General features: G+C 42.2%; 2 protein-coding genes across 7 annotated transcripts in view; one reads left to right on the top strand and one right to left on the bottom strand.

Moving 5' to 3' along the window:
• The window catches only part of CRYZ (crystallin zeta), a 124,059-nt gene extending 107,507 nt beyond the window's left edge, over positions 1–16,552 (bottom strand). Inside the window, exons 1-2 of one of the 5 annotated variants that reach the window (XM_069232430.1) lie at positions 16,434–16,552; positions 7,450–7,518 (exon numbers count right to left, since the gene is read on the bottom strand). The gene's annotated coding sequence lies outside the window, so the exon portion shown is untranslated. Of the gene's footprint in view, positions 1–7,449; positions 7,519–15,030; positions 15,138–15,466; positions 15,620–16,209; positions 16,392–16,433 lie in introns of those variants that run through there. The other 4 variants (XM_069232431.1, XM_069232433.1, XM_069232432.1 and 1 more) reach the window with 4 other exon arrangements.
• Positions 16,553–16,634: 82 nt separating this feature from the next.
• TYW3 (tRNA-yW synthesizing protein 3 homolog) overlaps positions 16,635–27,900 on the top strand; it is a 65,540-nt gene continuing 54,274 nt past the window's right edge. For both annotated transcript variants that reach the window (XM_069232436.1, XM_069232435.1), the window contains exons 1-2: positions 16,635–17,002; positions 18,679–18,759. In XM_069232436.1, the coding sequence (XP_069088537.1) occupies positions 16,826–17,002; positions 18,679–18,759 (258 nt within the window). In that variant the 5' untranslated portion in view covers positions 16,635–16,825. The remainder of the gene's footprint in view (positions 17,003–18,678; positions 18,760–27,900) is intronic.

The raw sequence follows: 27,900 nt of genomic DNA, 5'->3' as shown, positions 1-27,900 counted from the left end.
AGGTTTTGGCTGCAAATGCGCCAAGTCTCGGCCTTTGCTCTACCCTCACTTTTTCCAACTCCCCCTACATTGCTTAACACAGACACCTCCCCCCTCCCCAAATCTACCCCTTTTTTTCTCCCACTTAGGCATATTCACAGCACCAGAACGTCTTTTTAGGGTCGAGCCTACGTAGCATGCGCTTGCGCATGCGTATCGCTTGCGAGACGCTGTAGTAGTTAAAAAAGGGCTCGGAGCCCCATCCATGTCACATCAGTGTCTTTCATTGGTTTGTGGGCTTGCCTTTTAAAATCTGCTTGCTTTCATTAGTGGAAGCCATAAATATGTCATGCCTTTTCCATTGGTTAGCCCTCATCGAGTGCAGCGACCAATTACTGAAAACATACGAGGCTCGCTGTTTTCCGTCCGGTTTAGGACTACTTTTTCTTTTTTTTCACAGCGCGATCTCACTTGTTTAGCAGTGTGATCGCGCTGGTGTTTTGTTTTCTCCATTTAATGAGGCAAGAAAAGTCTGGTTGGGAGTATACAACTGATAATAGCTTTAACCCGTTACATTGCATATGCTTGTTTCAGGTTCTGGTTCCCCGTCCCAGTGACTATATAACAAAATGCACAAAGCCCGCACATTGCGAGCTATATGTCTTTCTGCTGCCAAGGTATACACTTCACCTGTGCTGATGCAGACATGTAAATCTGTTGTGGCGTCCAAACTTTCTGGTTTGCAGATAGGTACAATTGTCTTCACTGAGGTCTTAAGCTTCAATTAATAGGGTCTCTGTTAAGTTAGGAGAAGCAGGTGATATCAACATTAAGTACGCAACCTTCCCTTAAATTAGCCTTGTATTGTAATATATGTATTTAACACAATGCACTGAATTTGTGCTCAAAGAACTAGACACAAAGCATTACTTTTTTATTTAAAGCAGGAGAGGGACAGAGATGTACATATAGTGGCTAAATTAAACAATGTGAAACCAGGAAACTTGGCATCAGTCTCGGCTTCCCAACTTCACCATACTGTGTGACCCCAAGCAATTAGTTTATTTCTCACAGTCTCGTTTTCCGTCATTATCACGTTGCAATACATCCATTCATGGTGCGCACTGTACAAAATATTTTCTTCTACTTGGTTTCATAGACTATAATGTTGGTCTATCTATAAGACCACCCTGGGCTACAGATAAGAGGAACAAGGCAACTGAATTTCCTCTTGGTTCACTAATGTTATCTTCAGGGCACTGTGGGGTATGCATGTTTCTACGTTCATATTTAGAAACTATCACTTCTGATAATTATCAAGTAAGCATGACATTTTACAAATTAAATTTACCATTAGGTTGTCTCACTAATGTTTGGATCGTGCCCTCAATTAAATGAGTATTGGGATAGATTCTGTAACCTGGAAATGCAATCTATAAACATTCAGATTAATCCACTCCCAGTTTCCATATTAATGGGTAGTAAAGCTTAATTGGGCATAAGCCCTAATGCAATGAGATGACATTAGCCATATCGGTAATCTCTACTCATTGGAAAATGAAAAGCTCACCCCTTTTCTCAGCATGAATACAAAAATTGCAAACAATATACAACAATGAAAAAACATATTCAAAATTAATTTGTGTCATTATGAAGTTTAACAAGATATGGGTATACTCTGAAAAAATGAACTGATAACCGCTTTTTTGACAATGATCATGATGTGTATAATATGGCAAAAGATTTATATAAAGTATTAGATAATTATTGTTGAGAAATGGAAGTAACAGATATAGGTTAAAGAGGAATTGTTGAAGTCTAATATTTGGAAAAACCTATGATAATAAAAAAATAAAATCGTTTGCCTAACTTGGAAGTAGCTTATGTTGATTCAATGGGCTTGAATGATTGATGGCAAACAGAAAAGACAAGTATAGCTGAAACTCAAGTGTAGCTAAAGCATTTGTTTTCAAAATACGTAATTGGAATAAATTATAAAGAGGAGTTATGCAAGCTTACTTGTGTAACCACTTGAATGTGGAGGGCGAGACTTTCATGTCCTCCACATTACCTCCACTCTCATCGTAAGCATTCAGCAGCAAAATTCTTCTGCCCATACACCACCCCCCTTCCTAAAGCTCCACCAGTCTTCCTACACATGGGAAAGACTGAAGGATATACCCTCAAGCTGCCAACGGGAGGAGTGGAGGCAGAAAGCCCAGTGGATGCTAAAGAGTAAAAAAGAAAATGTGGTGGAGCTAGCCAGTCCTGACATCAGGCCACATTACCACTCCTAAAGCCCCAACATTCTTTCTGCCCCCTGGAGTCTAGAGCATCCCCATTACTATGGCAAGAAAGAGGACATTTGGATTGTTTTCACACATGGGCTGGCAGAGTGGCAGTATGTCACAATGTCCTCACACACACACTTGGCAGGGTGAATGGCCTCACTCTTCACCCTCTGGGTCAGCTGGCAACCCAGGAACGTTATGAACCTGGGCATTTATGGATCCTAAAGACCTAGGTGTGGCTTGCATCGATCCCACTATATTTTTATGCCCAGAATACCACGCAAACATCACATTTCAGGTAAAATCATACACTTCCCTCATAGTTCTTTGAAGGAAACAAACAGTCTGCGGGATTCCACAAAATTCCTATTACTCAGTGTTTCCACAATTCTCCCAATAAAAACAGTATCCAACCCGTACCGTGGGTGATGAGCCCAGCCAAACAAATTGGGTACTGAGAAGTGTGAGAATGTAAAATAGTAGAACATTTATTATTTAGCTTTGGGGAGGGAGCTGTAGGGAGAGTTTTGGAGGCCTACAATGCTAAGAGGTTAATAAAACTCATGCTAAAAGAGAAAAGGACTATGTTATGCTCAAATTAAAACTTCTTTAAGTGGGAAAGAATCCCTAAGGCACTCAGTAAATTTAGATCTGTCTTTGGGAGTTTCTGATTACTGTTCCTAATATTTCCAACAACCACCAGAAGAATAATGATCATGCGGGCAAGTCAGTTAGCCTTTTCATTAAATGCTGGAGAAGCCTGGGTTAAAAAGATCCATATGCTAATGTGCAATTGTGCTGACAAAAAAGCCTGAGGTACTGGCACACATTTTTACTGTATTCAAGATTTCTTAGCAAGCTTAGGAGGTTTTTTTTTTAAATAATGTTATTTGGTGAAGGAAATATTAAATCTATATCATAGGCTTTCTGTTTGGTATTTGGGTTTGATTAGTATGGAGTTTGCGCTGTGGGAGTACAATTTAAAATAGCCTGCATTAAGAAAATTACGTTTTAAATTTGACTTTTCACAGTAATATGGGCATAGGTATCAAACTTAGTCAGAAAAAAAATTTAAGTTTACATAATTTGGATGGTTAATAGAAGGAAAGGCTGAATATTTGTGGTAGAATGGAGTGGTAAGTAATGACAGAAAAGGTGATGCACTTCATGGGAATATTACTGATAGGAATGATTTGATAGATGAGCAATGTCAGTTTCAGACTTGTGGTGGTAGGAACCTGAAAGATGGAGGGAGGGGAAAGTTAAGGAGCATGAGAAGAGAAGGGGAAAAAAAGAAGTGCCCACCTTTGGAAGTTACCTAGTTGGCTTAAAGATTATAAACGTATGGAAAAGGAAGCTGATAATTTGTTTTGTGTACATTTCCCAATATCTGGTTGTTATTTTAAACTATTAGGCTTATGATTCTTGTTAGTTAAGTATACACACTCAACAAAAGAAACCCCTGCAGGCTAGCAATTGCTTAATTTAAAACACATAATACAGTACATCAATCCTGTGTGTGTTAACTATTTTTTTTATCATGTTGTTGATTTGAGTAGTACAAGAAGATTATTATATAAAAAAAAACTCAAGTTGCAAATGTGTTATACAGTTATAGTGGAAAAAAAAAACCAAAAAACCTTAACAGATAACATACAAGACATAAATACAAGCATCATCCTAATGGGTAGTTACTTTGATTAAAAGTTTTGGACAAAAGATCTGTATATGTAGGAAGGTGGCAGTATTGTGTGGTATGGCTAGAGAGGTCTTACCATGTAATACTAACACATTACCCAGATATGGACCTCAGGTTCACACCAGTAAACCTTAGCTCAGTCCTGTAGAGTGGCAAAGAGCAGTCAGGCTACTTAGAGGAACATGTGTAAAGCATTTCACAACATCAACATGGACAGCAGAGTCCAAAGTCCTGTTGTCAGTGATGCAGTCTTCTCTGTGCCTCTTCTCGGATTCTAAGTTGGAATGGAGGTTCTGGTGCCAGAGGAGCCCCTTAAATATTAGTTTGGGGGTGTTAAAGGTGTGAGGGACAGTGATCAATGAGCTACTGGTCCCTGCAGCTAATCTCCCCCTGAGGTGACAACTTCCTGTGGGAGTACGTCACTTTTCTACCCAGGATCCACTGATTCAGGGTTTGTCAAGATGGCAGGACCTTTCCTTGGAAGTATGGACCTCCTAGTCCACCCTAAAGGTGTGGCTAGCCTCTCAAAGGTGTATGCCTCCTGCATAACTAATTTCCCCACCTGACAGCTTGGACGAGGTGGGAAGGGCTTTGTCCTTGAGTGGGGGACAAGAGATTACCTATCAAGGGCGGTGAAAGCCTTTGTGCTCAATACCTTGATTACTATAAACACTAGTCATCCCGAGAGGGAGGAGGTGTGACCTTCTACCTGTCAAGGTCCTTTGTCTCTATCATGGGAGGAAGTGCTAGCACAACCAGCAGAAGGGCAGACGCTTGGCGGAAAATATGTCAGGCAAGCCTGCCCAGGCAGCACAAAGCTGGAAACATGGTGGGCATCCTCTAAGGATGCCACCAGGGTAACATGCTAGGTAACGCTGGGCATAAGAATCATGCTCAGGGTGAAAAAGCACAGTTTTTGACACCAAACATGGGGGAAGCCGGTCGGGCCATCATGGAGCTGGACATCTGGGGTTTGCCCAGGTGTCAGCCTATGTTATCCTATGGCCCCCGGTCTCTGGAGGTAGCATCAAGTTTTAAATGCTATCACAGGGTCATACATGCTTGTGTATATATAACCTCACTCTTAACACAGTGCACCCTGCCTCCTGGGCTATAGAAAGTGCCCTAGGCAATCCCCCAGTTCTGCATGTGCAGGCTTACAGGGTCCAGCTGCCAGCCCACATTGCTGCTGATCCCAGACACTGTTCTGTCGTGCTGCTGATGAGCCAGGCTTAGGCTGGAGGAGCGAACAAAGGATTTCCTGGAAGGGAGAGGTGTGACCACCTCTTCCTGTGTATTAGATGTCTAAGCGCTGGGGTGGGGTGGTCTCTGAGCCCCACCAGATTGCTTAGGAGGCGACATTTGGTGCCCTCCTTGCATAATTTGATTTGGACCAGTTCAGGAACCCCGGTTTCCCCTCTGGAATGAAACTACTCAAAGGACAGGGGAGTGACCACCCCCCTGTTTAGCACCTTCCCTAGGGAGGTGCCAAGAGCTTTGCAAGGTGACCACTTGATTCTGCCATCTTGAAAATAAGATGGGCAGATGCCTCTGGGAGTATCTAGTTGGTTAGGTCAGGCAGGTAACGTCCCTGACCCTCTCTGATAGGTAGGAGACTGCAGAGCGTGACCAACTCCCTTTTAGAGTTATTTAAGGGCTCCCTCCTGGTTGGGTCCTCAGATTCATCAAGCAAGACTATAGAAGGGACTCTCTTCAAGACATCTTCTCTTCTGCCCCTGGCCTCTGGAACTGCTGCTGGTCTTCGCCTTGAGCCGAACAAGTCTGCTTCTGGTGGGAAGGCTCCCGCTGCAAAACCATTTCCCCAGATCCTGCAAGAATTCTGCAACATCCAAAGCTGTGCATCTCCAGGGTCACAGGAACTCTGTTTGCACCAAGTAGCAAGAAGGAATTTCCCTTGGAGTGAAGGAGTCATTCCCCTGCAACGGCAGGCAACTCAAGGCATCGCCATCCGGTTGGTGGGGTCTGCTGTCTCTGGACACCGAAGATCCTGAAACACAAGTGGTGAGTCTGTGGTCTCCTCTGGGCCCTGCTTTGCTTTTAGCCACCTTGGGAGATTGTTGGCCCTTGCTCCTGCCACTGGACTGGCTCCCCTATGCAGTGCAACTGTTGCTTTTGCCAAGGCTTGATGACTCTTCCTCTTGGAAATCTTCAGCCTCCGAGAAGCCCCGGCCCCCAGCACACGGCAAACCGAAGATCAGTTCCTGTCCTACAACTCCTCTGACGTGAGACTTCTGTTTTGCTGGGCTGATGAGGACTCTGTGTGACTCCCCATGTTTTACTACCAAACAATAAGTACATCTACTTATAATCAACAAGTACATGTACTGTGTGAAAGGGCTGCACAATTAACTAGGATGACTAAATGTCAACTGCCAGCAGTTGAAAATGAACCTGCCAAACCAGTGTTTTTCTGAATTAGGATCTTGTTTAAATGGCCTAGACGGCTGTACATTTGGAGCAGTCTGTCTTGGTAAATAGAGCTGTAAAGCAGCAAATAGGAAACTGCTGAAATGGCAAAGCACAATTGAGGAAACTTGGCTGATACAATGGGAGAATGATGCAAGAGAAAGAAGGACAGGTAACTGTCCTACAAAACCCAGATTAAATAACCATGTTAGAGATGGTGGAACCCCGACAAAATGTTTTGAAATCTGAAAATATGGAACACACTAAAATAAATTAAACTTCAAGTGGACACCTGGAGATTTAGTATAAACTTAAGATAAAGACGTGCCGCTCACTAATACTATTCTCTTCCTACTCCCACGACTCAAGGAGTCAGAATCTAACATTTGGTGGTTTCCTGATAAATATAATATCGGATATCAACTTGTGATCTGGTTTCATAATACACTCTATTAAATTCATGATCCAGAAAGCTCCATGCCCAACATCCAGGCTACTATCAGTCAACCAAGTCTTTTATATTTTAAGTACATCATTAGTTGTGTAGCTGCCACCAGAAAATACAACAAAAGAGGGATGTTGCATTGGTAAATTAAAAAAAAAAGAAAAGTCCAGACTTGTAGCTAGATAAGTATCTGTTTATGTGTGACGTTGCACACATATTTTTTAGTACAGTACAGAATATAATGCTTAAATCACTAATGCATTAAGAGCCAAAACTAGTGCGCTCATAAAAATAAGAATGCATTGGACAAGTTTTCTGCTCACATTTACTTTGGTCTGAGTCTGCACGAAGCAAATTAAACATGTTGCACAAGAGCAAATAAGGTCAAAAGACAGGTCATTCAAATGTTAAAATATGCTGTTTGCTATGCTCCTGCATGTGACAATGAGATGGAAAGGTATGCATATTTGCAAATTCTCATTTGAAAGTCTATTGAACTGTTGTATTGTCAATGTAAGGGTACTCAAAACAATGCAAAGCATGTTAAACAGTGACATACCAGAAAGTAGACTGTAAACATGGCATACAGTAAGAACTTGTGAACTCACCTTAAGACAAAACTTGATTTCCTGCTGCAGCCGGCTGGTAAACTTCAATATGGGGTGTTTGTTAGCAACCTAGATGGTAGCAAGACACATTCTGTTAGATGGTAGTAAGAAATTGGGTTACTGGTTGAGGGAGTTGGAAGCCCCACTCAGGCAACAACTATAATCTTTATCAGGGTGAACCACAAAAAGAAAAAGAAAATCACTAAATTAACCTGTGCTAATCTTTTGGTAGCTTGGCAGAAAGCAATGTGTAAAGTATTTATGCACAACACAAACATTAGTAGGTGAAAACACAACGCAAGAAAAATCCTAAACCAATTTAGAAAACTACAGTAAATTGTAATGAATAAAATGACACCGGAATGACAAATATCCATTCCGTAGAACAACAGATATTCAACTTTAAAGCAGGTAAAAATAGCACCTGAAAGCATAAACCACCACTCACGGTTATTGGTCATACTATACCTGGAAAAGTCACAAGTTAAGGCCAACCGAGGGCAGGATAGCTGGACCAGGATAGTTTGGCTGAGAGTTGTACCCAATACCCTTAATGCATGTGTAGTGAAAATAGGTAGGTTTGACCACTGACTTTGTGTTTCACCAACGTGCATATTAGTTGTTCAATGTTCACCAGTTGCAGATTACATTTTGTATTCAGTTTAAGCTGCCTATTGGCTTTATCGTGGCATAAGACATTGGAGTTGAGACATTGAAGATGAGCTGTGTTTTTCCACATGGTAAACTAAGCTTGTGTTCTTCGTATTTTCTCTTACCGATAGCATGATAAGGAAGCAAATATATTTTTTTTTCAGAGCAGGGAACAGGTTGGCCTTGGAAGAGGGAGTCTTGAAATGTTGGCCAATTTTCAAAAATGTTTCTTCCAACTCTGACCTACAGTAGCCAGCATGTTTTGAATATTTACATCTGAGAGGGAAGGGCCTTTCAGAAGGCTTTTCCATGATTGTTTAAGCTATAAAAGAAGTGGCCCTGGTCAGTAGCGAGGGGAATTTCCGAGACCTCGGTCAGGATTGGACGCCAAATGTGTGACACAGACACTTGTCCCGTGAGGGTGGATATCTCTTTCTCGCAGTTGAACACAGGTCATCTCCTTGCTGGCATGAGAAAGATGAAGAGCCTTGGCAGGTCCTACGGTGATGAATTTTGACTTCATCCTCTGTTTTGCGTTTTTGCTATAATGTAATCACATTTATTTGCTGTGTACATTGCAGTTGAGAATCACTTTGATATATTTTTCTTTCATTGCTGTGACTATTTTTATATGTGTGCCTTCGACCTACTAATCCTTTTTTAGGGACCTTGTGGTGAAGTAATAATAAATGTCTTCTTTAAACTAAGAAGTGCATTCCAGAGATTTTTGTCAGCTCGGTCATTAGTGAAAGCAAAGCAGCATGGCTTCAGGTAATGCTGTGGCGATTCCGATCAGGGGCTGCGGCACAAAGTCCTGTGTTGAGCTGCACTGCACTACATCTGTCCGGTCAGGAGCTGCAAGTACTGCAATGCACATTCCTGCATTGAGATTCATCATGGCACGTTGGATGAAGCCACCAATCAGGAGCTGCAAGGGGTTGCGATGAAAGGTCACGTCGCACTGCCTCGGATTTGATGGGGCCCACAGCTAAGCAGGGAGGAATACAACTCTAATGTCAACGAAGGGTGAACAACGTGAGGGGGGGACACCTCTTGGAGATCTGGGCTCATTCCAGTCAGGGGCCAACAGCAGTGCTCAGGCAGGTCCAGTTGCAGGTCCAGGCAGTTTTAGTGCAGCAGGTCAGCAGGGCACTCCTGTTAGCCTGGGATGAAAACAAGCAGATCCAGACCTATTTCCCTGGCAGCAAGGAAGTCCCTCCAGCAGCAGGGAGGAAAGACCTCTACTTGCACGGAGTCTTTCTTCTGTAACTTCCACAGGTCCCGAAATGTTCTGAAGAGCAGCTCTGGAAGTCCAATATTTATACTTCATGCCAGCATTTGTGTGGGGGGGGGGGCTCTCTGTCGTACACCAATATCTTCTTCTGGAAACTTTTTCTCCTTTTCCCTGTCAAGGCTCCAAATTGACTGGGGACACGAAAGGCAGGACAGGCCTGCTGTCAGGTTCCTTTGTGTGTGCAGGAGGCAACGCCCTTAAAAATGCAAGTTGAGGCTGGGTACAGCCCCTCCCAGTCATTCTGCCAGTATAGCCAACCCTGTCTACACTTAACCCTTTCCCAGTGCTAAGACTCTTAAGACATTCAAACCTTTTGCTAGGTCTTTCCGACTGTGTCACCACTATACCCCACCCCTCCCAGTGCTAAGACATTTTTTGACTATTTGGGGAAATTTGCGCTTATGCCTTGTTAGAAAATGGGGTCTCTAGTTAGCAGAGGTATGCACCCTGTTTAAGTCCTGGCCCTTTTTGCAGGGTCATCCCCAAACTTTTTGCCTCCTTCCTCTTATTTTCCCTGAACTGTTTTTGTTGGCTTTTGAACACTGAGCACTTTACCACTGCTAACCAGTGCTGAAGTGCATATGCTCTCTGTGTAAATTGTACTGTTAATTGGTTTATCCATGATTGGCATATTTGATTTATTAGTAAGTCCCTAGTAAAGAGCACTAGAGGTGACCAGGGCCTGTAAATCAAATGCTAATAGTGGGCCAGCAGCACTGACTGTGCCACCCACATAAGTAGCACTGTAATCATGTCTCAGACCTGCCACTGCAGTGTGTGTGTGTGCAGTTTTAAACTGTAAATTAGGCTAGACAAGTGTCCCCACGTGCCAGGCCTAACCCTTCCCTTTTCCTACATATAAGACACACCTAAGTTAGGCCCTAGGTAGCCCCATGGGCAGGGTGCAGTGTAAGGTTAAGATAGGACATATACTAAAGGATTTTATACGTCCTGACATTGAAATACTGCCAAATTCGGTTTTCACTGTTGCAAGGTCTATCTCTCCCATAGGTTAACCTGGGGCCTGCCTTTAAACATGAATAAAGCGTAGATTCCCTTTGGGAGCAGATAGACATGTGGAATGTGGGACCTCTGAGCTCACAATTTAAAAAATACATCTTTTAATGAAGTTGGTTTTAAGATTGTGGGTCACTTTTAGAAAGTGAGCATTTTCTTGCTTGAACCATTTTGTGACTGCCTGTTTGAGGATTCCCTGTCTGCGTTAGTTTGACAGTTGGACTGGTTCCACCTCTCTCCAGACAGTGACACAAAGGGGGCTGGGGTGTAGCCTGCATTTTCCAATGAGCCATCTGTGCTAGGAGGGAGGGGAGGAGTGGTCACTCGCACCTGAAAGGGCTGTGCCTGCCCCCACACAATGCAGACTCCAACCCCCTGGTGTGTGCCAGAGGCCTGCCAAGGCAGGATTTCACAATCAAGTGAGACGTTCCTTTTGAAGTAAGCCTACTTCAAAGGCCAAAATGGGTATAAGAAGAAGAGCCAAAACCACAGACCTAAGACACTTCTTGGGGTAGACACTCTACCTCACAGACACTTCCTGGAGAAGAAAACTGGAACCAGAGCCTGCATCCTGGCAAGAAAAACTGCCTGGCTGCCCAAAGGACTCACCTGACTGCTTTCTGTGAAGGACTGCTGCTTTGCTGCTCTCTGGCTGTGGTGAAAAAGTGCTCTCCAAGGGCTTGGATAGAGCTTGGCTCCTGTTCCCTGAAGTCTCAGGACCAAAAAGACTTCACTCTTGCAACTGGACTCCTTGTGCAGCAAAATTTCAATGCACAGCTGGCTCAAAACGATGCACAGCCTGCCCCGCGGTGAGAAATTCATTGCACGCCAAACCGGAACGACTCAGCGTGACTTTGCAAGGAGAAGATCGGCGCGGCGCCTGCGTTGAGACCGGAAACTCCGACGATTGGCCCACCGGATTGACGCACAGCTGACCTGGAATGACGCAGCCCGACTTCCAGAGGGGAATCGAAGCAGCGCCTGCCATGTAGGAGAAAATTCCATGCAATGCCCACTGAATCGACGCAGCGCTTGTGACTTCGCTCCGCAAGCCCAGGATTCCAAGCAGAGACCCCGGGGCGTCAGAAAACCCTGCAACCCAAAAAGGATCCACGACCAAGCGCTGGAAATCGACGCACAGGTGTCCCTGTGTGGAAACTAAATGATGCATCGCTGTCTCCAGCCCGAGAAATCGACGTACACCCCTTTATTTTCACGCTTCTCCTCCTCTGCAGCCCTTTGAGGAGATTTTTCACGTGAACCATGTACTTTGTGCTTGAAAGAGACTTTGTTTGCTTTAAAAAGACTTAAACACTTTATGTCACTTTTTCAGTGATATCTCTACATTTACTTATTTCATCTTTGATCATTTTGACCTGCAAATATCCAGATAAATATTATATATTTTACTAAACGCTGTATGGTGTATTTTTGTGGTGCTATATGGGGTTATTGTATGATTTATTGCACAAATACTTTACACATTGCCTTCTAAGTTAAGCCCGACTGCTCAGTGCCAAGCTACCAGAGGGTGAGCACAGGATAATTTGGATTATGTGTAATTTACCCCGTCTAGAGTGAGGGTCCTTGCTTGGACAGGGGGTAACCTGACTGACAACCAAAGACTCCATTTCTAACACCGACATTCATCCTAAGAGGAAAGATAGCTGCATAAGCAGAGATGTGTACAGGCTTGCACACAGATGTGGTGCATTTATTAATGCACTGAGGCTGGCTTCCTCAGACATTAACCGAGGTATGGGGTTACACCATTTCAACTAAAGTCTGGCAGAATGCTCTCACTATGATAGGACTCTTAGTATTAGGTAGGAGTAACATTAGGAACAATTAGTATCATTGGATTGTTTGTGTTTTTCACCATTCTAATAATGCTTATATCAATGATGTGTCTCATCTTTCTAATAATCTGTTTGTTTTATTTACAAGAATTAGATCTTTTCAATAAACATTTGAAAATGTATTATTGCGTCTTCTCTTTTAATAGCTTTGGCACGCAAAAATTAGAAACGAAAGGGTGAGACCTATTTCCACTAATTCCTTGGGAATCAGAGTGGTCATGTTCAAGGTTACAGACAGCATCTACAACTCTGCAGGTTTAGGAATTTAAATGTGGTACTGTGAGCTAGTTGGACCAACATTTACTTATTATAAAGGTATACTTAGTCACTATATAATGATGTTTTGTTGAACTATTAGACTAGTAGCAGCTGTATAACAATATATCTTAATAATATATCTCTGTATCTATCCATAGATCTTGGACAATGACAAATCCGAAAACTAAACTTCAACTCTTACCAGCAAGCACATTACTCGTCATAAGCACCATCAATAAATGTGAAAACGCACTTCAAATTTATCTCAGAGGCCTCTTGGACCGAAATTCAACACCATTCTCAAAACATGATAAATACAAAAAATGCAAACACCATAACTCAACAACTCACAATCAAAATTGTATAACTCTACTGATACTCATACCCCTAGGACACTGCAAGCACTTCAGCAATGCTGGACTGCCATCAATAATCCAAAATGCACCATGGGAGCACGGTAATGTAGACTGGGTTAGGGCAATTTTTTGGACACAGTGCAAATTTCAAATCTTCTAAGCCTCGGTGTAACCATCCTATGCTACCAATTTTGCTGTAGCATTTTTCTCAGTGCAAATTCTGGTCCATAATGCACGATTTGATTAAACAGAATCAACTACTGAGGCACACTGAGCTCCACAATGAAGATAGAAAGTAGTTGAGTTGTTTGAATGAAAAGGTTTATTACAAGAATAACAAGTTTGAAAAGATATCAGATTGTATTAATCACTAATCAATAAATAAATGCATGTATGAAGTTAAAATCAAAGTCATATATGCAAGAGGGCAAAATTAGTATAAGGATGTCTCAAATGCATATGGTTAAGCAAATCAGTTCTCCCATAGAGAACACCCTACTGTGCTCTAAACTGTCTAGGAAGTGGACAAAAGCATGTTCATGTGCATCATGGAGGTTCTGCCAGTATCCTCTGCCAAGCCTGCTTCTCATGTCTCTTGCACTAGCTTGCATCATACAATTTCTAACTTTGTAACACCTACACATAGTTGCCATAAAACACTCCAATCAGGTTAAGGCACACAGATACTCCTTAGTGTAGCAGCATCGTGTAAAATGAAGTTTCTCTAAGCAACCTTTACATTTATAAGTGTCTGCAACAAACAAGATACATTTGACAGCATGTACCCTGGAGGTGCACAATTATAGCTAATAGAAACATTCTACTGTTATCACATAAAGAAAACATTTCATGTGAGAAGGAAAGCAAGGCCACATGGTGTTCTTTAAACTGTACTTCAGCTACTCTTAGAAATAAGAAAGCACACAAATGTATGAAACGAGTTGGAAACCTAAGATTAGCCCTGGTTAAATACAGGCCTACCACTAGTGATGTTCAATTCAAACGTGAACATACGTGAATTAATGCATTTGCGTGGTTAATGTTGATATGACTGCAAAAACATTTGTTATGAAAAAAAGCTTCTTCGCCTTAATGAAACAAATTGATCCCCTCTCAGCTTCCTGTTTTTATTAACAAGGTATGTTGCATATGACAATTCCGTTACTCAAATTAGTCTTCCGCTAGTCTGTGGTTCAAATGACTATTTTGTCAAGTATTGACTATACAATTCAATGTGCACTGGTCTTGCAAAAAGGTTCACACAGAGCATAGAACATATCTAAAATCCAGGAGAGCGACTTCTATATATCTTCCCCCCGCACTGTTCTATTTCTGGCCGTTTTTGAGAACCTCAATGACTTCCTCTAGAACAGCGAATTATTTTTAAGGCCTTGTGTATTTATCACAGAACCCTGCAACATCGTGGACTGACCTTTATTCGATCCACAATCATTCTGTTGGAGCTACTCTGGCATGGGCTGCTAGCATCCTTCAATCTCGTATGGGAGGGACACCTTTTTTATGTGGCTCATAAACAATGGATTGCATACATGCTCAACTTCACCAAAACGCCAATTACCTCAGATCATAATTGCTTCAAAAACTGGTTATTTTGTATAATCTGTTTTCCCTCTATTAGCTTAAGCACAACGGCACTTTTTTTTTTATAGATGTGTATTATAAAAACACATTATCCAGCAACAGCACTACTACCTGGGTTACCAGATGTATCTGAAGAGTGCCTCTTTGAATCCCTGGCTGAAACGTTTCCTGCCACTCGTTTGGGTGCCTTCACCTCCACTCTGCCCATGTCCCACCACTGCTGCCTTTAGCTGGCCGCCACTGCAGTTCCTTCCTGTACCTTACTTTTCACATTATGCTTCCACACTGGTAAAGCACCGTATCCATCCTGCTACAATATGGCTGCTTTGTAGCTAGATACATTCTATCCAAGCCCATATACAGACATTCATCTGGTCACTCAGTGGAAGCACAGGTCTATAGGAACAAAGGCGACAAAATTGCCATCCAGCAGGGGTAGCTTTCATACTGCTCACACATAAGCACTAATAACAGCAATGTCACACAGGATAAGGTGGAACATAAAGCGGAAGAGTGCCTAGAACATGCTTCCCAACACACTTACATTTGTGTCAAACTCCAGTTCCACTGTCTCTCTGTTAGCTTTACCCTTGAATCCACCTACTTTTGTTCCTCTGGTCCAAGTTCCTGACAGTCCAAACAGATCTCACTGGTTCAATAAACACTGCTCATCAGCCACTGCAAATACCTTGTACTGATCTCTCACTCAGTTTAATGTGTAGTGGAGTGCAATGTCCGTGTGCTTCTGTTCTTCTGCAATGTAAAACTACTGAGTAATCAGTAACTAATCACCTACACTGATCAACCATGTTTCTAGTCATGCCCTTTTATTTAAAAATAATGTTTTCTAGGTGCTGCAGTCGTGAGCTGCCTCCACCTAACCAACTGGATTAGCACACCCACTGATAGTATTTTGTGACAGAAAAGCCCAAGAAATTAAAGTAGTTTCAAGACAACATATAGCAAGTTAGCAACCTTACGGTAAATGCAGCAAGTAACTGATTTATCTCAATCAGTCAGGATTTTGAATAGCGCAATTATCACTCGTGCGGGTATCCAGGCGCTGGGATCAGATGCTCGGGAAGAGCCAAGTCTTAAGTACCCTTCTGAAATCCTGGAGGGAGGTGCTGCCCTGGGGTGGACGGGGAGGCTGTTCCATGATTCGGTGCGCGTAAGAGAAGGAACAGCCTCCCCTATTTGCAAGCATCTGCGTGAAACTCAAAAAGGACCATACCTAGTTTTTTGGTAGTTTTAAATAGAGCGAACTCAACCCAAAGGTATTGAGCGCTTTACATGACCACCAGTTACATTACATGCAGCTTGTCTTGCCGAGGGGTCACGGGATGGAATCTCGGCAGGGCATTAGTACCATCACGTTGCATAACTAAAGTAGGTCTACTGAGATTCAAGCGTCAAATGACTTTTTGTTCTACATAATTTTATTTTTATCAATACCACCTTTGATTTTTGTGGCGGGTGTTTCAATTAAATTTAGTATTCCTGAACGGACCGTGGGACAAATTGAGGTTGGGAAGAGACGAAAGGGCTAGGGACCTGACGTTATCGCACATGGTGCCATTACATAATATAATACATATACGGGTAAGACATAGGCTGTTTCCCATTTCCTTCATCTGGTAAAAGCAACAACGTTAACATTTTGTTCGTATATAATTTTGTAGCGTCGCAGAATTACAATATAGCAAAAAGCCAGTATGTTTACATTTAGGCTTGTGTAACTCCCGCTCGACAACTGAGCTGTAAATGGTTGACAGATAACAGGGCAAAGAGCATGCGAACATCTGGACAGGCGGAAGAAGGTGGTGACGAGCTCAGTGTGAAAGGTAAAGTCCTACTGGCTCCCGGCATTGGGTTGCGCCACAGACGCTGCAACGCGTTAGACCGGAGGCAAGTAGGCTGAGGCTCACGTTTAATGAGACTTCTTACCAGCGATCCTATCATTCGCACGAATCACTGCTCCGTTGATCCCGTAGCAAGACTCTGCAGAACATTTCAGTAAGTTAATTACCAATCTAGATGCACTTTGGTCAAGGGGTGCAGCCAATGAAAAATTGACTAACTCCACCAGCCAATCACCGGTTAATATTTCCTCCAGCCAATTGCAGTGAAGCGCACATTCTTGGAAGCTGAGAGAATGTTTCTGCATGCCTGATTGGGTTTAGTTGTAAGCCGTGTGCTGTGTCTCCACTTGTGGTTATGGACAAATTCATCATATAGTTACACATTTCAATAAGAAGTAAAACAGCGCTGGCGCAAAGTGTACCTGGGAGGCAGTCGTCTGCACTTGCCCGCACGCGTGTCGGTGATGTTCTAAGAGCATGGCACTTTCGGAAGAGTTTAAGAAATGGAAACAACAATGCTTAAATAAAGCCGACTTCAGTAAGAAGGGTAGCGTGGATGCAGACATCGCAGACCTAGTGCAATACTTGAATGCTCGCGATCACTTCTTTACTACCAGCTCTTGCTCAGGGCGGATAATACTCATTGATACGCAGGTGAGCTGGGGTAAACCCCATAATGGGGTTTTGCCTTTTAACTTTTGACGTCTAGTGGTTAGCCTATTAGGTAGTTTGGTATATAACCCTGCATCTTCGTTTTGTCGTCCCAAGACCCGACCCTCTGTGCTTTCTTTCCCTTGTAAAGACATTGTTATATATCTAGCGATTGATCTTTATGCCACAGCACGCAGGTGGGAGGATGTATAGGCTCATGGTTTTGACAAGTGATACTTGTACCACCCGTGTTAGAACATTATACATAAAATAATGCTTTGATATTAAGGTACTTATTAGTATCAAGAAATACATGTTTTGAAAAAGAAACCGGTGTCTATGATGAAACCATAAACTTACAAGGTTAGGTTAACAAAATATCTTCACGACGAAGAAATCCCTATTCTTTAAGCTATATATAAATCTGTAAGGTTTTTGGTTCCTGTTGTGACAAACTAAATTCTTCCTTAGAGTAGATCAGTTGTGGGTGCTTACATCATCTGAGCAAACCTGGCCCCTTTTAAAATGGCTGAGTACAGTAATCAATAGCTGAAGTGTGTCCAGTTCATCTTTTTAACACAGTCTTTGGTACAGTGTTTATTCACATGCTGTTGCTGTTAATCCCTTTTGAAATATTTTATGTAGAAACAATTTTTTTTTTGAAGATTCAGATTAAGCTACAAATACTCGGTCATGCAGGAGGTTTGACAGATGTATTTTCAAGAGAAAACACTGCAGAATTAGTGACCCTTATTAAAAAGATGGTCTAAAAATTCCAGGATGCCTATTCTTTTGGATAAAAAGTTGGGACTAGCTGAAGCGTAACACCCGACGTTTCTTGCACAAGGACAATGCATAGCCATGTTGGGAAAGAAGGTTCCATCCTTGAGCTGCCTGGACCAGAGGCAGTCATTTAGTCAATCAGGATGTGTAGAATGTAGCTATTCACCCATGAGGGTAACCAGGCACCAGGATCCTGCTGCAATCATTTGAAGAGCCAGGTCTGAAGTCCCTTTCTGAATTCTGTGGGAGAGGTTGATGCTCGGAGGTGGAGGGGAAGGTCGTTTCAGAACCTGTCTGTGAGGTAGGATAAGGAACATCCACCTCTGTCGCTCCAGTGGATGCAGGGAGTGTGCGTGAGGATCAGAGAGGTGGAGTGCAGGTGTCTAGGGCATGTTCTGACCATTACAGTCTAATGCCAAGTGTATAAAGGAATGCTCAAACACAGTTTATTTCTGATAAAGGTTTAATGTGCTGTATAGCTAAATATTTATAAGGTCCCAAATGCAAGACCTATTGGCTACGCCAATGCTTGTTTGGGATTCTTTTGTGTAAAACACATTTTTAGGATCCAGAGGCGTGTTTCATTTGTAAAAATAAAAAGGGGTGGTTTAGGGCTTGAAGGATATGCATGTACATTGGGTAACAATGTTTTCTTTGTTTTTTGGGGTGTGATTCTGTTTAGAATCCAAGGGTTGTTAACGTTAATAAAACATACATGTAGAAAAATGAAGGACTCCAAAACTTTTATTAAAAAATTAAAATGTGCCAAATTATTGGATAGTCCATCTTCTGGACCATCCAGTTTTGGAAACTCCAGAACTCAATCAAATTAATCTCTTTGTTAAAATGTATTGTGCAGAGTTAATTGATAGCAATTACTTTGCTTTTCTCTCTAGTGTTCAGAGAATTTAGAAGTGCAAAAGCAGAACCGCTCCTGGCTCTTCGTCACACATGAGAAGTGTAAAAAAAATGAAGTGGTAAGAAATGGAATTTATATGTTGTAGTAATAATACACCTGATAGAAATGTTTCAACGAAAATGCATTCTGAATGAATTTCAAAGTTGCAGCGAAAGTTATTGACTTTGCTGTAATGCACCATGCACTGCTAATTACCCCAGATATTACAGCACTCATGACAACTTTTATAACGTCAATAAAAATATCAGTTAAACATTAGAAGTTACATTAGTGAGAAAAAAAACTGTGCATTGCGGGGGCGTGTGCTATAGTTATCTCAGGCCATGAGTTATAGTTACCTGAAATATCTCTATACCAGCTGAATTTCTGTGGTTTTGTATAATTCAATTCAGAACCTAACTATAACTGTCCTGTAACCTTCGTTTGTTAAGTGAGTTTCTATGTTTTATTTAATTCTGTTTCCTAACTATAACTTCCCTGTAACCTTTGGGGTTTTTAGTGAATGTTTATGGTTCATAAATTATTTTAATTACTATATGTTAATCCATCCTCTGCCGTACACGGCCTATGGCCATACACTGCAGGAGTTAACTGCAGGGCCTGTTTCTCTGGATGTGAGACAAGCTGAGAGGGTGTCTCTGGGTGTAAGAGTGGGTGTGAAAGTGTCTGTTTTGGTATGATAGTGTGTGATTCACTATGTGGGTGTGAAAGTGGGTGTGATAGTGTCTGAGTGTGAGAGTAGGTGTAATAGGGAGTCTCTGGGTGTGACAGTGTCTCTGAGTGGGTGTGTGAGTGGGTGTATGAGTGTTTGTGGGTCTATGAATGGGTGTGTGAGTGTATGGGTCTGTATGTGGGTAAATGAATGTCTGAGTGGGTCTGTGAGCGGATACCTGAATGTCTAAGTGGGTCTGTGATTCAGTGTGTGAGTCTCCCAGTGGGTTTGTGAGTGAGTGCATGAGTCTCTGTGAGTGGGTGCGTGAGTCTCTGAGTGGCTAAATGAGTGGGTCTGTGAGTGTTTAAGTGGGTCTGGTAGTGGGTGTGTTAGTATCTGAGTAGGTATGTGAGTGGGTACATGAGTCCCTGAGTGTGCCTGTGAGTGAGTGCATGAATTTCTGAGTGGGCCTGTGGGTGAGTGCATGAGTCTCTGAGTGGCTCTGTGAGTGGATGCATGAGCCTAAATGGGTCTTTCAGTGGGTGCGTGAATGTCTGACAAGGTCTGTGAGTGGATGCGTGAATGTCTGAGTGGGTCTGTGAGTGGTTGCATGAGTGTCTGAGTGGGTGTGTGAGTACGTGAGTTTCTGAGTGGGTGCATGAGTGTCTGAATGAATGGCTGAGGGCATCTGTGAGTGGGTGTGTGAGTGTCTATGTGGATGTGCCAGTAGCTGTTTAAGTGACTTGCCACAAAGGAACCTCACCTGCCCTTTTGTCCAACAAAAGTCTACAGCTTTGCACTAGTGGAGTTCTTTCTGCCTCCTTGAGTAAATGTCCAGTATGTATTCTACACTACAGCTGCGTAATGGAACACAAGGAAATGTCACCAGAGACCTTGTGTGCATTTGACACTGTGATTGTTCCTCATGTGTATTTCTCCAGAATTCTGTGATAACACAAATCCTCCTATAGAGAGCCCAACAAGACTACAAAGATGTAAATCTCCACAAAACCAGGGTCTTTCCTTTTATCTATATGAGGTAAGTGCGTCCTTGTTTTGTTGAGAAGTCCTCATATTCCCCGGCATCAAGAGCGTGCCGCTAAAATTGGCAACAAACACAGTGCGGAGCCAATTGGTGAGCTGTCTGTCTTCGTGGCAAACTGTGGGAAGACCTTTGCATACTACTAAGGTGGACAAAGGGGCCAAGCCGGCAGAGCTTCCAGGTGATTTGCACATTTGCATCCCTGTCACAATTTAAAGGGAGAACCATGGAGTCTGATTTCACCATGAAAGGACAAGAAAGAACCCACTTTTCACAGTCACATACAGATTGTGCTGCACTAGATGCATTCACCTCCACAAAGGATTTCAGATCATTTTCAATATAAAATTGCTAAGTGAACACACCTGCTTTGCCTCCGCCAAGCCCAGGAGGTAGGATAATTTGTCATTTCCAGAAGTGGAGCTTCAACTGGGGCACCTGCTACGTTTATATTTGTAAGTGTTTCCTGTTGAGGTTTAATTTCTGTGAAATGAGCATCATGGCCTGAACGGAAGGTCATCTGCTTGTTAATCCAATAAGAGTCAACAGTTTTGCACAAACTGTCTACCCAACTTTCTACTGGTTACTTAGTAAGTGCTACCTTGTTGGGTAAATGGTCTGTGTCTGGGGGTGGGTGGTTTACTGGGGCTGATTATGGCCCTGGGGGACCTCGTTCCCCCAGGGCCTGGCCTTAAAATGTATTTCTTTTTTTGGGGGGTGAGAGGCACAGCCCCCCTCCCCGTACCGATCTTATCCCAGGGGACCCCATCCCTCAGGGCCTGGCCATGTCACCTGGGTGCCCCCCAGGGCACCCAGTCATCACTGTTAGGAACCGCAGGGAGAGCCTCAAGGCCCCCACGGTCTCAGCCGCCTCACTGCCTCCTGTGGGAGCTGGCTTTGCTTTTGCAGACGGGGAGCTGCTAAACATGAGGCTCACTGTCTGCAAAAGCAATCATTTCTTTTATTTTACTTCCCACATGTCTGCGAGCAGGGAAAGAGATGAAACCTCTGCTTCCTGCGGGCAAGAGCATTTTGACAGCTCCGGCCCGCTGGAAGCAGAGTTTTTGCTCCGACTTAGTGGGAGCTGTCAAAGGGTTGGACACCCCGGGCCATAGCAGTAGCCACACCCTGGGGGTGGTGATCCCCAGGGCCATTATTGGCTTCATGAGGGGGGCCACGCCGCCCTCCCCTCCAACATTTAAACAGCCCCGGATAAGTGGTGGTCCCTGGGGCCGGGGGTCTGCTACAGATCCCCTTTTTTCAGTTCTGCCCTGGAAAGGTGGTGGCCCCCGAGGCACGGGCAGGTGGCCCGCAGGACCCCCCCCTCATTATAATTGACATTTTGCCCCAGGGAGGTGGTGGTTAACGGGGAGTAGGGGTCATGTGGCCATCCACATGGTATTTATTTTAAGCCCCAGGAAGGTGGCGCTACACATGGCATAATTAAGCCCTAGGAGAGGAGCCCCGTGCACCCACCTCCTTTATTTTTTACATGCCCCTGGGACCTGGCCCACCCAGGGACTTTACTAAAACAATCCAGGGGGACCACACTTTTTTTTTTTCCAGCGAATTTGCGGTGTCCCAAAATCTCTGCAAAATTGTTTTTTAAAGTGCTTTTTTGCCCTGGGGTGTGCCTGTGGGACCCCAGCACCACAGCTAAGGGGTCAGGGTGTCCCTACTCTGGCCCCTTTTCTTTTTTCTTTTTCATTTGTTTTTTTTAGAGACACAGCTGAAGCCGAGTCCCAAGAAGGCTGCCAACACTTCCTGGTTGAAGTGTTGATAACCAATCAGAGCTCTACATTTCCCTGCACAAGTTTGTTATTATTCACAAAGTTGTCGGGGAGGAACCGCAGCCTTAGATATACACATTTGGTTTTCCTTAAGTTTCTAAACAACTACTTAACCGATTTACACCAAATAACAAAAAGCACAAACTGTGGAGCAAAACCTAGCTTTCTGCCAAATTAGGTGTAAATCTGTCCAGTGGTTCGGGTGTAGTCGTGTTCAAAACTACTATGAGAAGTAACATGGGAAATGCAATATTTTTTTTTTTTTTACTCCTCCCTTTTTCTTGGCCCCAGCTGGACAGATCACCCCGAAACTTTCCATGCTCAACAAGACCCACAGGCACAATTTTATTGAAATTTTTTGTGAAGATTTGTCAAACGGCGCCAAAGATATATGCAAGTCAAAAAACGCTTTTTCTATGGAAACATGATCCTAACTATATCTACCTACTGGTGACCGCCACTGTGATTTATGTATGTATGTATGTATGTATGTATGTATGTATATATATATATATATATATATATATATATCTATATATATATATCCTCCAACACTCCTCCAAATCACAGGAGACCCAGGACACCTCCAAGGTGCAAATCAATTTATTTCAGCACACAAATCCAACGCGTTTCGGCAACAGCCTTACTCATGGATACATCATTGTTACAGTGCTCCAAGCTAAAAACCATGTAATAATAGACATAAAAAACAGACAAAATCTCAAATCCCCACCAAAAGACACAAAATGTGGCGGCCATCTTAAAGTGCATCTATAAATAAGTTTCACAGTAGTTTGTACCATAGTCCTATCAAAATACAACTCTAATTATTGTTCAAATCCATCAGAATCTTTAAATTAATGTGATATCATACTTCGCACAATAAATAGAGTGAAATTTAATTGCCAAAATACAAAAATTGTAAATAGAATAATTCATTGCATTATAAAAGTTTGTTAAATATAAATATTTTCAAAATTTAAAATTTAATATGTCACTTATAAATCCTGAACATTATTACCTGTGCTTGAATTAATTACATTTCATCCTATACCATCCAAATAGACCTGTACACCTACACAAAACTTTTGGGGGATCTCATATTTTTGGGGGATCTCATATTGGTATATGGAGCTTATCTACCCAAGTGGGTAGACGGACAAGTTCTTCTGCTGTAGAAACCTTATAGACCCCAACACCTGTTCCCTTCTACTAAGAATCAAATAGGATTAAAAAAATCACCCCTACTTCACATTTCCTATCAGCCGACCACCCACCAAACAAAATATCGATTACCCTAGATGGATGCTCAGCTCCTCACTCGAATTTAGCCCTACAGGTTCCAACGTTTCGAAGTCTATTATATATTTAGACTCTAAAACACGTAACAATCTCTCTCTATCGCCTCCCCTTTTACTCATCCTTACTTGGTCTATAACTACAAACTTCAGCAGATTCTCATTGCCAAAATGATGGCTGAAGAAGTGCCTAGCTACTGGATAGTTTTTATCCTGATTTCTAATGGCTCGTCTGTGTTCCAAAACTCTTTTCTTCGCATTATGTATCGTACTGCCCACATACAATTTTTCACATGGGCATATCAGACAGTACACACAGTAAGATGTATTGCAATTGTAATTACCTCTAATTGTAAAGCTGTCTAACCTTCCTGGAACATATAATGTCCTGCAGCTATTGCTGGTCTTGCAGGCTTTGCACTTCATACAACAGAAGAAACCTTCCATTCCCGTATTCTGTATCCGTCCTACTGATGTTATCTCGTTACGACACAAGTTGTCCTTGAGAGATCTATTTCTCCTAAAAGTTATTTGGGGATTATCACTGATCCAGTCTGCCAAAACAGGGTCCGTCTGCAAGATATGCCAACTCTTCCTAAGTAATGAGCGTATTTTGTACGACTGATTACTATAAGTTGTAATGAATCTAAAGGACTCACTTTCCTTCTCTTGCCTTCTGTTAGTTCCATACAAAACATCATCTCTACTTAATGTCACCACTTTGCGTTTGGCTTGATCGATCACTTTAGCCCCATAGCCTCTGTTCCTGAACCTCTCACACTTCACATTACACTCTTGGTGAAAATCAGCTTCTTCGCTACAGTTCCTCCGGGCTCTCAACAATTCTCCAAACGGAATACTCCGGATTAGAGTCCCCGGATGTGCACTGTGAGCACTTAGTAGACTATTGCCGGCTGTTGCCTTCCTATACAATTTGGACACTAATCTACTACCCTTCACAGAAATTTCCACATCGAGGAACTCTATACACTTCGAATCCAAATGCTCAATAAATCTTAGGTTGCACTCATTGGTGTTCAAATCTCGCACAAATTGCTTGGCTGCTTCTTCATTACCCCTCCAAATTACAAAAATGTCATCAATAAAACGACACCACAAGACCACATTGGTATCGAATTGGGTAATTTCTTCTGACACCTGTTCCTCCCACCAGCCCATAAACAAATTTGCATAGCTGGGGGCAAAACAGGTGCCCATAGCTGTCCCTTGAAGCTGTTTGTACAGATGACCATCAAAGATGAATACATTGTTCTTAAGACAAAACTCGATCATAGTGCATAGCATTTCCGAATGGAAGAAAAAAGACAGTGACCTTGCTCTGAGAAAGTGTCTAATAGCTCTCACCCCCAAGCCATGATCTATGCTCGTATACAGACTAGTCACATCTAGGGTTAACAGTAAGAAGTCATCTTCCCATACGATACCCTCAATGATTTTAAAAAAATGTGTGGTGTCTTTGACATAAGAGGGTATCGACTCAACTAGTCTGTATACGAGCATAGATCATGGCTTGGGGGTGAGAGCTATTAGACACATTCTCAGAGCAAGGTCACTGTCTTTTTTCTTCCATTCGGAAATGCTATGCACTATGATCGAGTTTTGTCTTAAGAACAATGTATTCATCTTTGATGATCATCTGTACAAACAGCTTCAAGGGACAGCTATGGGCACCTGTTTTGCCCCCAGCTATGCAAAATTGTTTATGGGCTGGTGGGAGGAACAGGTGTCAGAAGAAATTACCCAATTCGATACCAATGTGGTCTTGTGGTGTCGTTTTATTGATGACATTTTTGTAATTTGGAGGGGTAATGAAGAAGCAGCCATGCAATTTGTGCGAGATTTGAACACCAATGAGTGCAACCTAAGATTTACTGAGCATTTGGATTCGAAGTGTATAGAGTTCCTCGATGTGGAAATTTCTGTGAAGGGTAGTAGATTAGTGTCCAAATTGTATAGGAAGGCAACAGCCGGCAATAGTCTACTAAGTGCTCACAGTGCACATCCGGGGACTCTAATCCGGAGTATTCCGTTTGGAGAATTGTTGAGAGCCCGGAGGAACTGTAGCGAAGAAGCTGATTTTCACCAAGAGTGTAATGTGAAGTGTGAGAGGTTCAGGAACAGAGGCTATGGGGCTAAAGTGATCGATCAAGCCAAACGCAAAGTGGTGACATTAAGTAGAGATGATGTTTTGTATGGAACTAACAGAAGGCAAGAGAAGGAAAGTGAGTCCATTAGATTCATTACAACTTATAGTAATCAGTCGTACAAAATACGCTCATTACTTAGGAAGAGTTGGCATATCTTGCAGACGGACCCTGTTTTGGCAGACTGGATCAGTGATAATCCCCAAATAACTTTTAGGAGAAATAGATCTCTCAAGGACAACTTGTGTCGTAACGAGATAACATCAGTAGGACGTATACAGAATACGGGAATGGAAGGTTTCTTCTGTTGTATGAAGTGCAAAGCCTGCAAGTCCAGCAATAGCTGCAGGACATTATATGTTCCAGGAAGGTTAGACAGCTTTGCAATTAGAGGTAATTACAATTGCAATACATCTTACTGTGTGTACTGTCTGATATGCCCATGTGAAAAATTGTATGTGGGCAGTACGATACATAATGCGAAGAAAAGAGTTTTGGAACACAGACGAGCCATTAGAAATCAGGATAAAAACTATCCAGTAGCTAGGCACTTCTTCAGCCATCATTTTGGCAATGAGAATCTGCTGAAGTTTGTAGTTATAGACCAAGTAAGGATGAGTAAAAGGGGAGGCGATAGAGAGAGATTGTTACGTGTTTTAGAGTCTAAATATATAATAGACTTCGAAACGTTGGAACCTGTAGGGCTAAATTAGAGTGAGGAGCTGAGCATCCTTCTAGGGTAATCGATATTTTGTTTGGTGGGTGGTCGGCTGATAGGAAATGTGAAGTAGGGGTGATTTTTTTAATCCTATTTGATTCTTAGTAGAAGGGAACAGGTGTTGGGGTCTATAAGGTTTCTACAGCAGAAGAACTTGTCCGTCTACCCACTTGGGTAGATAAGCTCCATATACCAATATGAGATCCCCCAAAAATATGAGATCCCCCAAAAGTTTTGTGTAGGTGTACAGGTCTATTTGGATGGTATAGGATGAAATGTAATTAATTCAAGCACAGGTAATAATGTTCAGGATTTATAAGTGATATATTAAATTTTAAATTTTGAAAATATTTATATTTAACAAACTTTTATAATGCAATGAATTATTCTATTTACAATTTTTGTATTTTGGCAATTAAATTTCACTCTATTTATTGTGCGAAGTATGATATCACATTAATTTAAAGATTCTGATGGATTTGAACAATAATTAGAGTTGTATTTTGATAGGACTATGGTACAAACTACTGTGAAACTTATTTATAGATGCACTTTAAGATGGCCGCCACATTTTGTGTCTTTTGGTGGGGATTTGAGATTTTGTCTGTTTTTTATGTCTATTATTACATGGTTTTTAGCTTGGAGCACTGTAACAATGATGTATCCATGAGTAAGGCTGTTGCCGAAACGCGTTGGATTTGTGTGCTGAAATAAATTGATTTGCACCTTGGAGGTGTCCTGGGTCTCCTGTGATTTGGAGGAGTGTTGGAGGATTTATTAGGGCCTCTCGGAGCCCACCCAGGGCCGCTGTGTGGTGTTCCTGCAGTCAGAGTGTTTTATGTGAATTATATATATATATATATATATATATATATATATTATTATTTTTTTTTTTTTATTTTTTTTTTAAATATTATATCCGCTTCATATGGCAGATGCCGCTGAGTTCCAGAATGCTGTTGGTGCCAATTAATTCTTTCCCTCTCCCTCTCCGATCCAGTAACGAGCCGCCACACAAGAGATGTGGACCCATCAATGCATTTCAGCTTCGTCTGAAGCCTTGGACTGAAATAAGTGAAACCATCACAATGCTGAATAAAATGTACCCACAATGTGAAAAAAAAGAGGCAGGTTCAACATAGAAAACACACTATTGCCTCTCCATAGGATTCCAGTCTATACAGCACAACTGTTCCGGTGCCATGAGTTAGTAACAATCCCTCCCACAAATGAACAGCATTAGACCCAGAACTTTTATCAGCCACAGTTTTGAACATCCTTTGCAAATATACATCAGCTTTCCAGTGGCCAATTTTTATCGGAAGTGAAGTAGATCAAAGAATGCAGTTGAAAGCACCAAGACTGTGGAAATCCTTCTAAATGTTTAAGCGTAATTTGCAGAGAGAATTTATCGCTTACAAGCCTTATTATAATGCAGTAGCCACAAACTAGATTGAAATCACTGCAGGAAATTAACAAATAATCTAAAACTCCCCTCTTAATCTTTGAATGGTATTTATATTGAATGGGCATA

The sequence above is a fragment of the Pleurodeles waltl genome, chromosome 4_2 (genome assembly GCF_031143425.1).
Source record: "Pleurodeles waltl isolate 20211129_DDA chromosome 4_2, aPleWal1.hap1.20221129, whole genome shotgun sequence".
Taxonomy (NCBI): domain Eukaryota; kingdom Metazoa; phylum Chordata; class Amphibia; order Caudata; family Salamandridae; genus Pleurodeles; species Pleurodeles waltl.
Note: the sequence above shows the minus strand (reverse complement) of the source record. Positions and strands in the feature narration are given on the sequence as shown.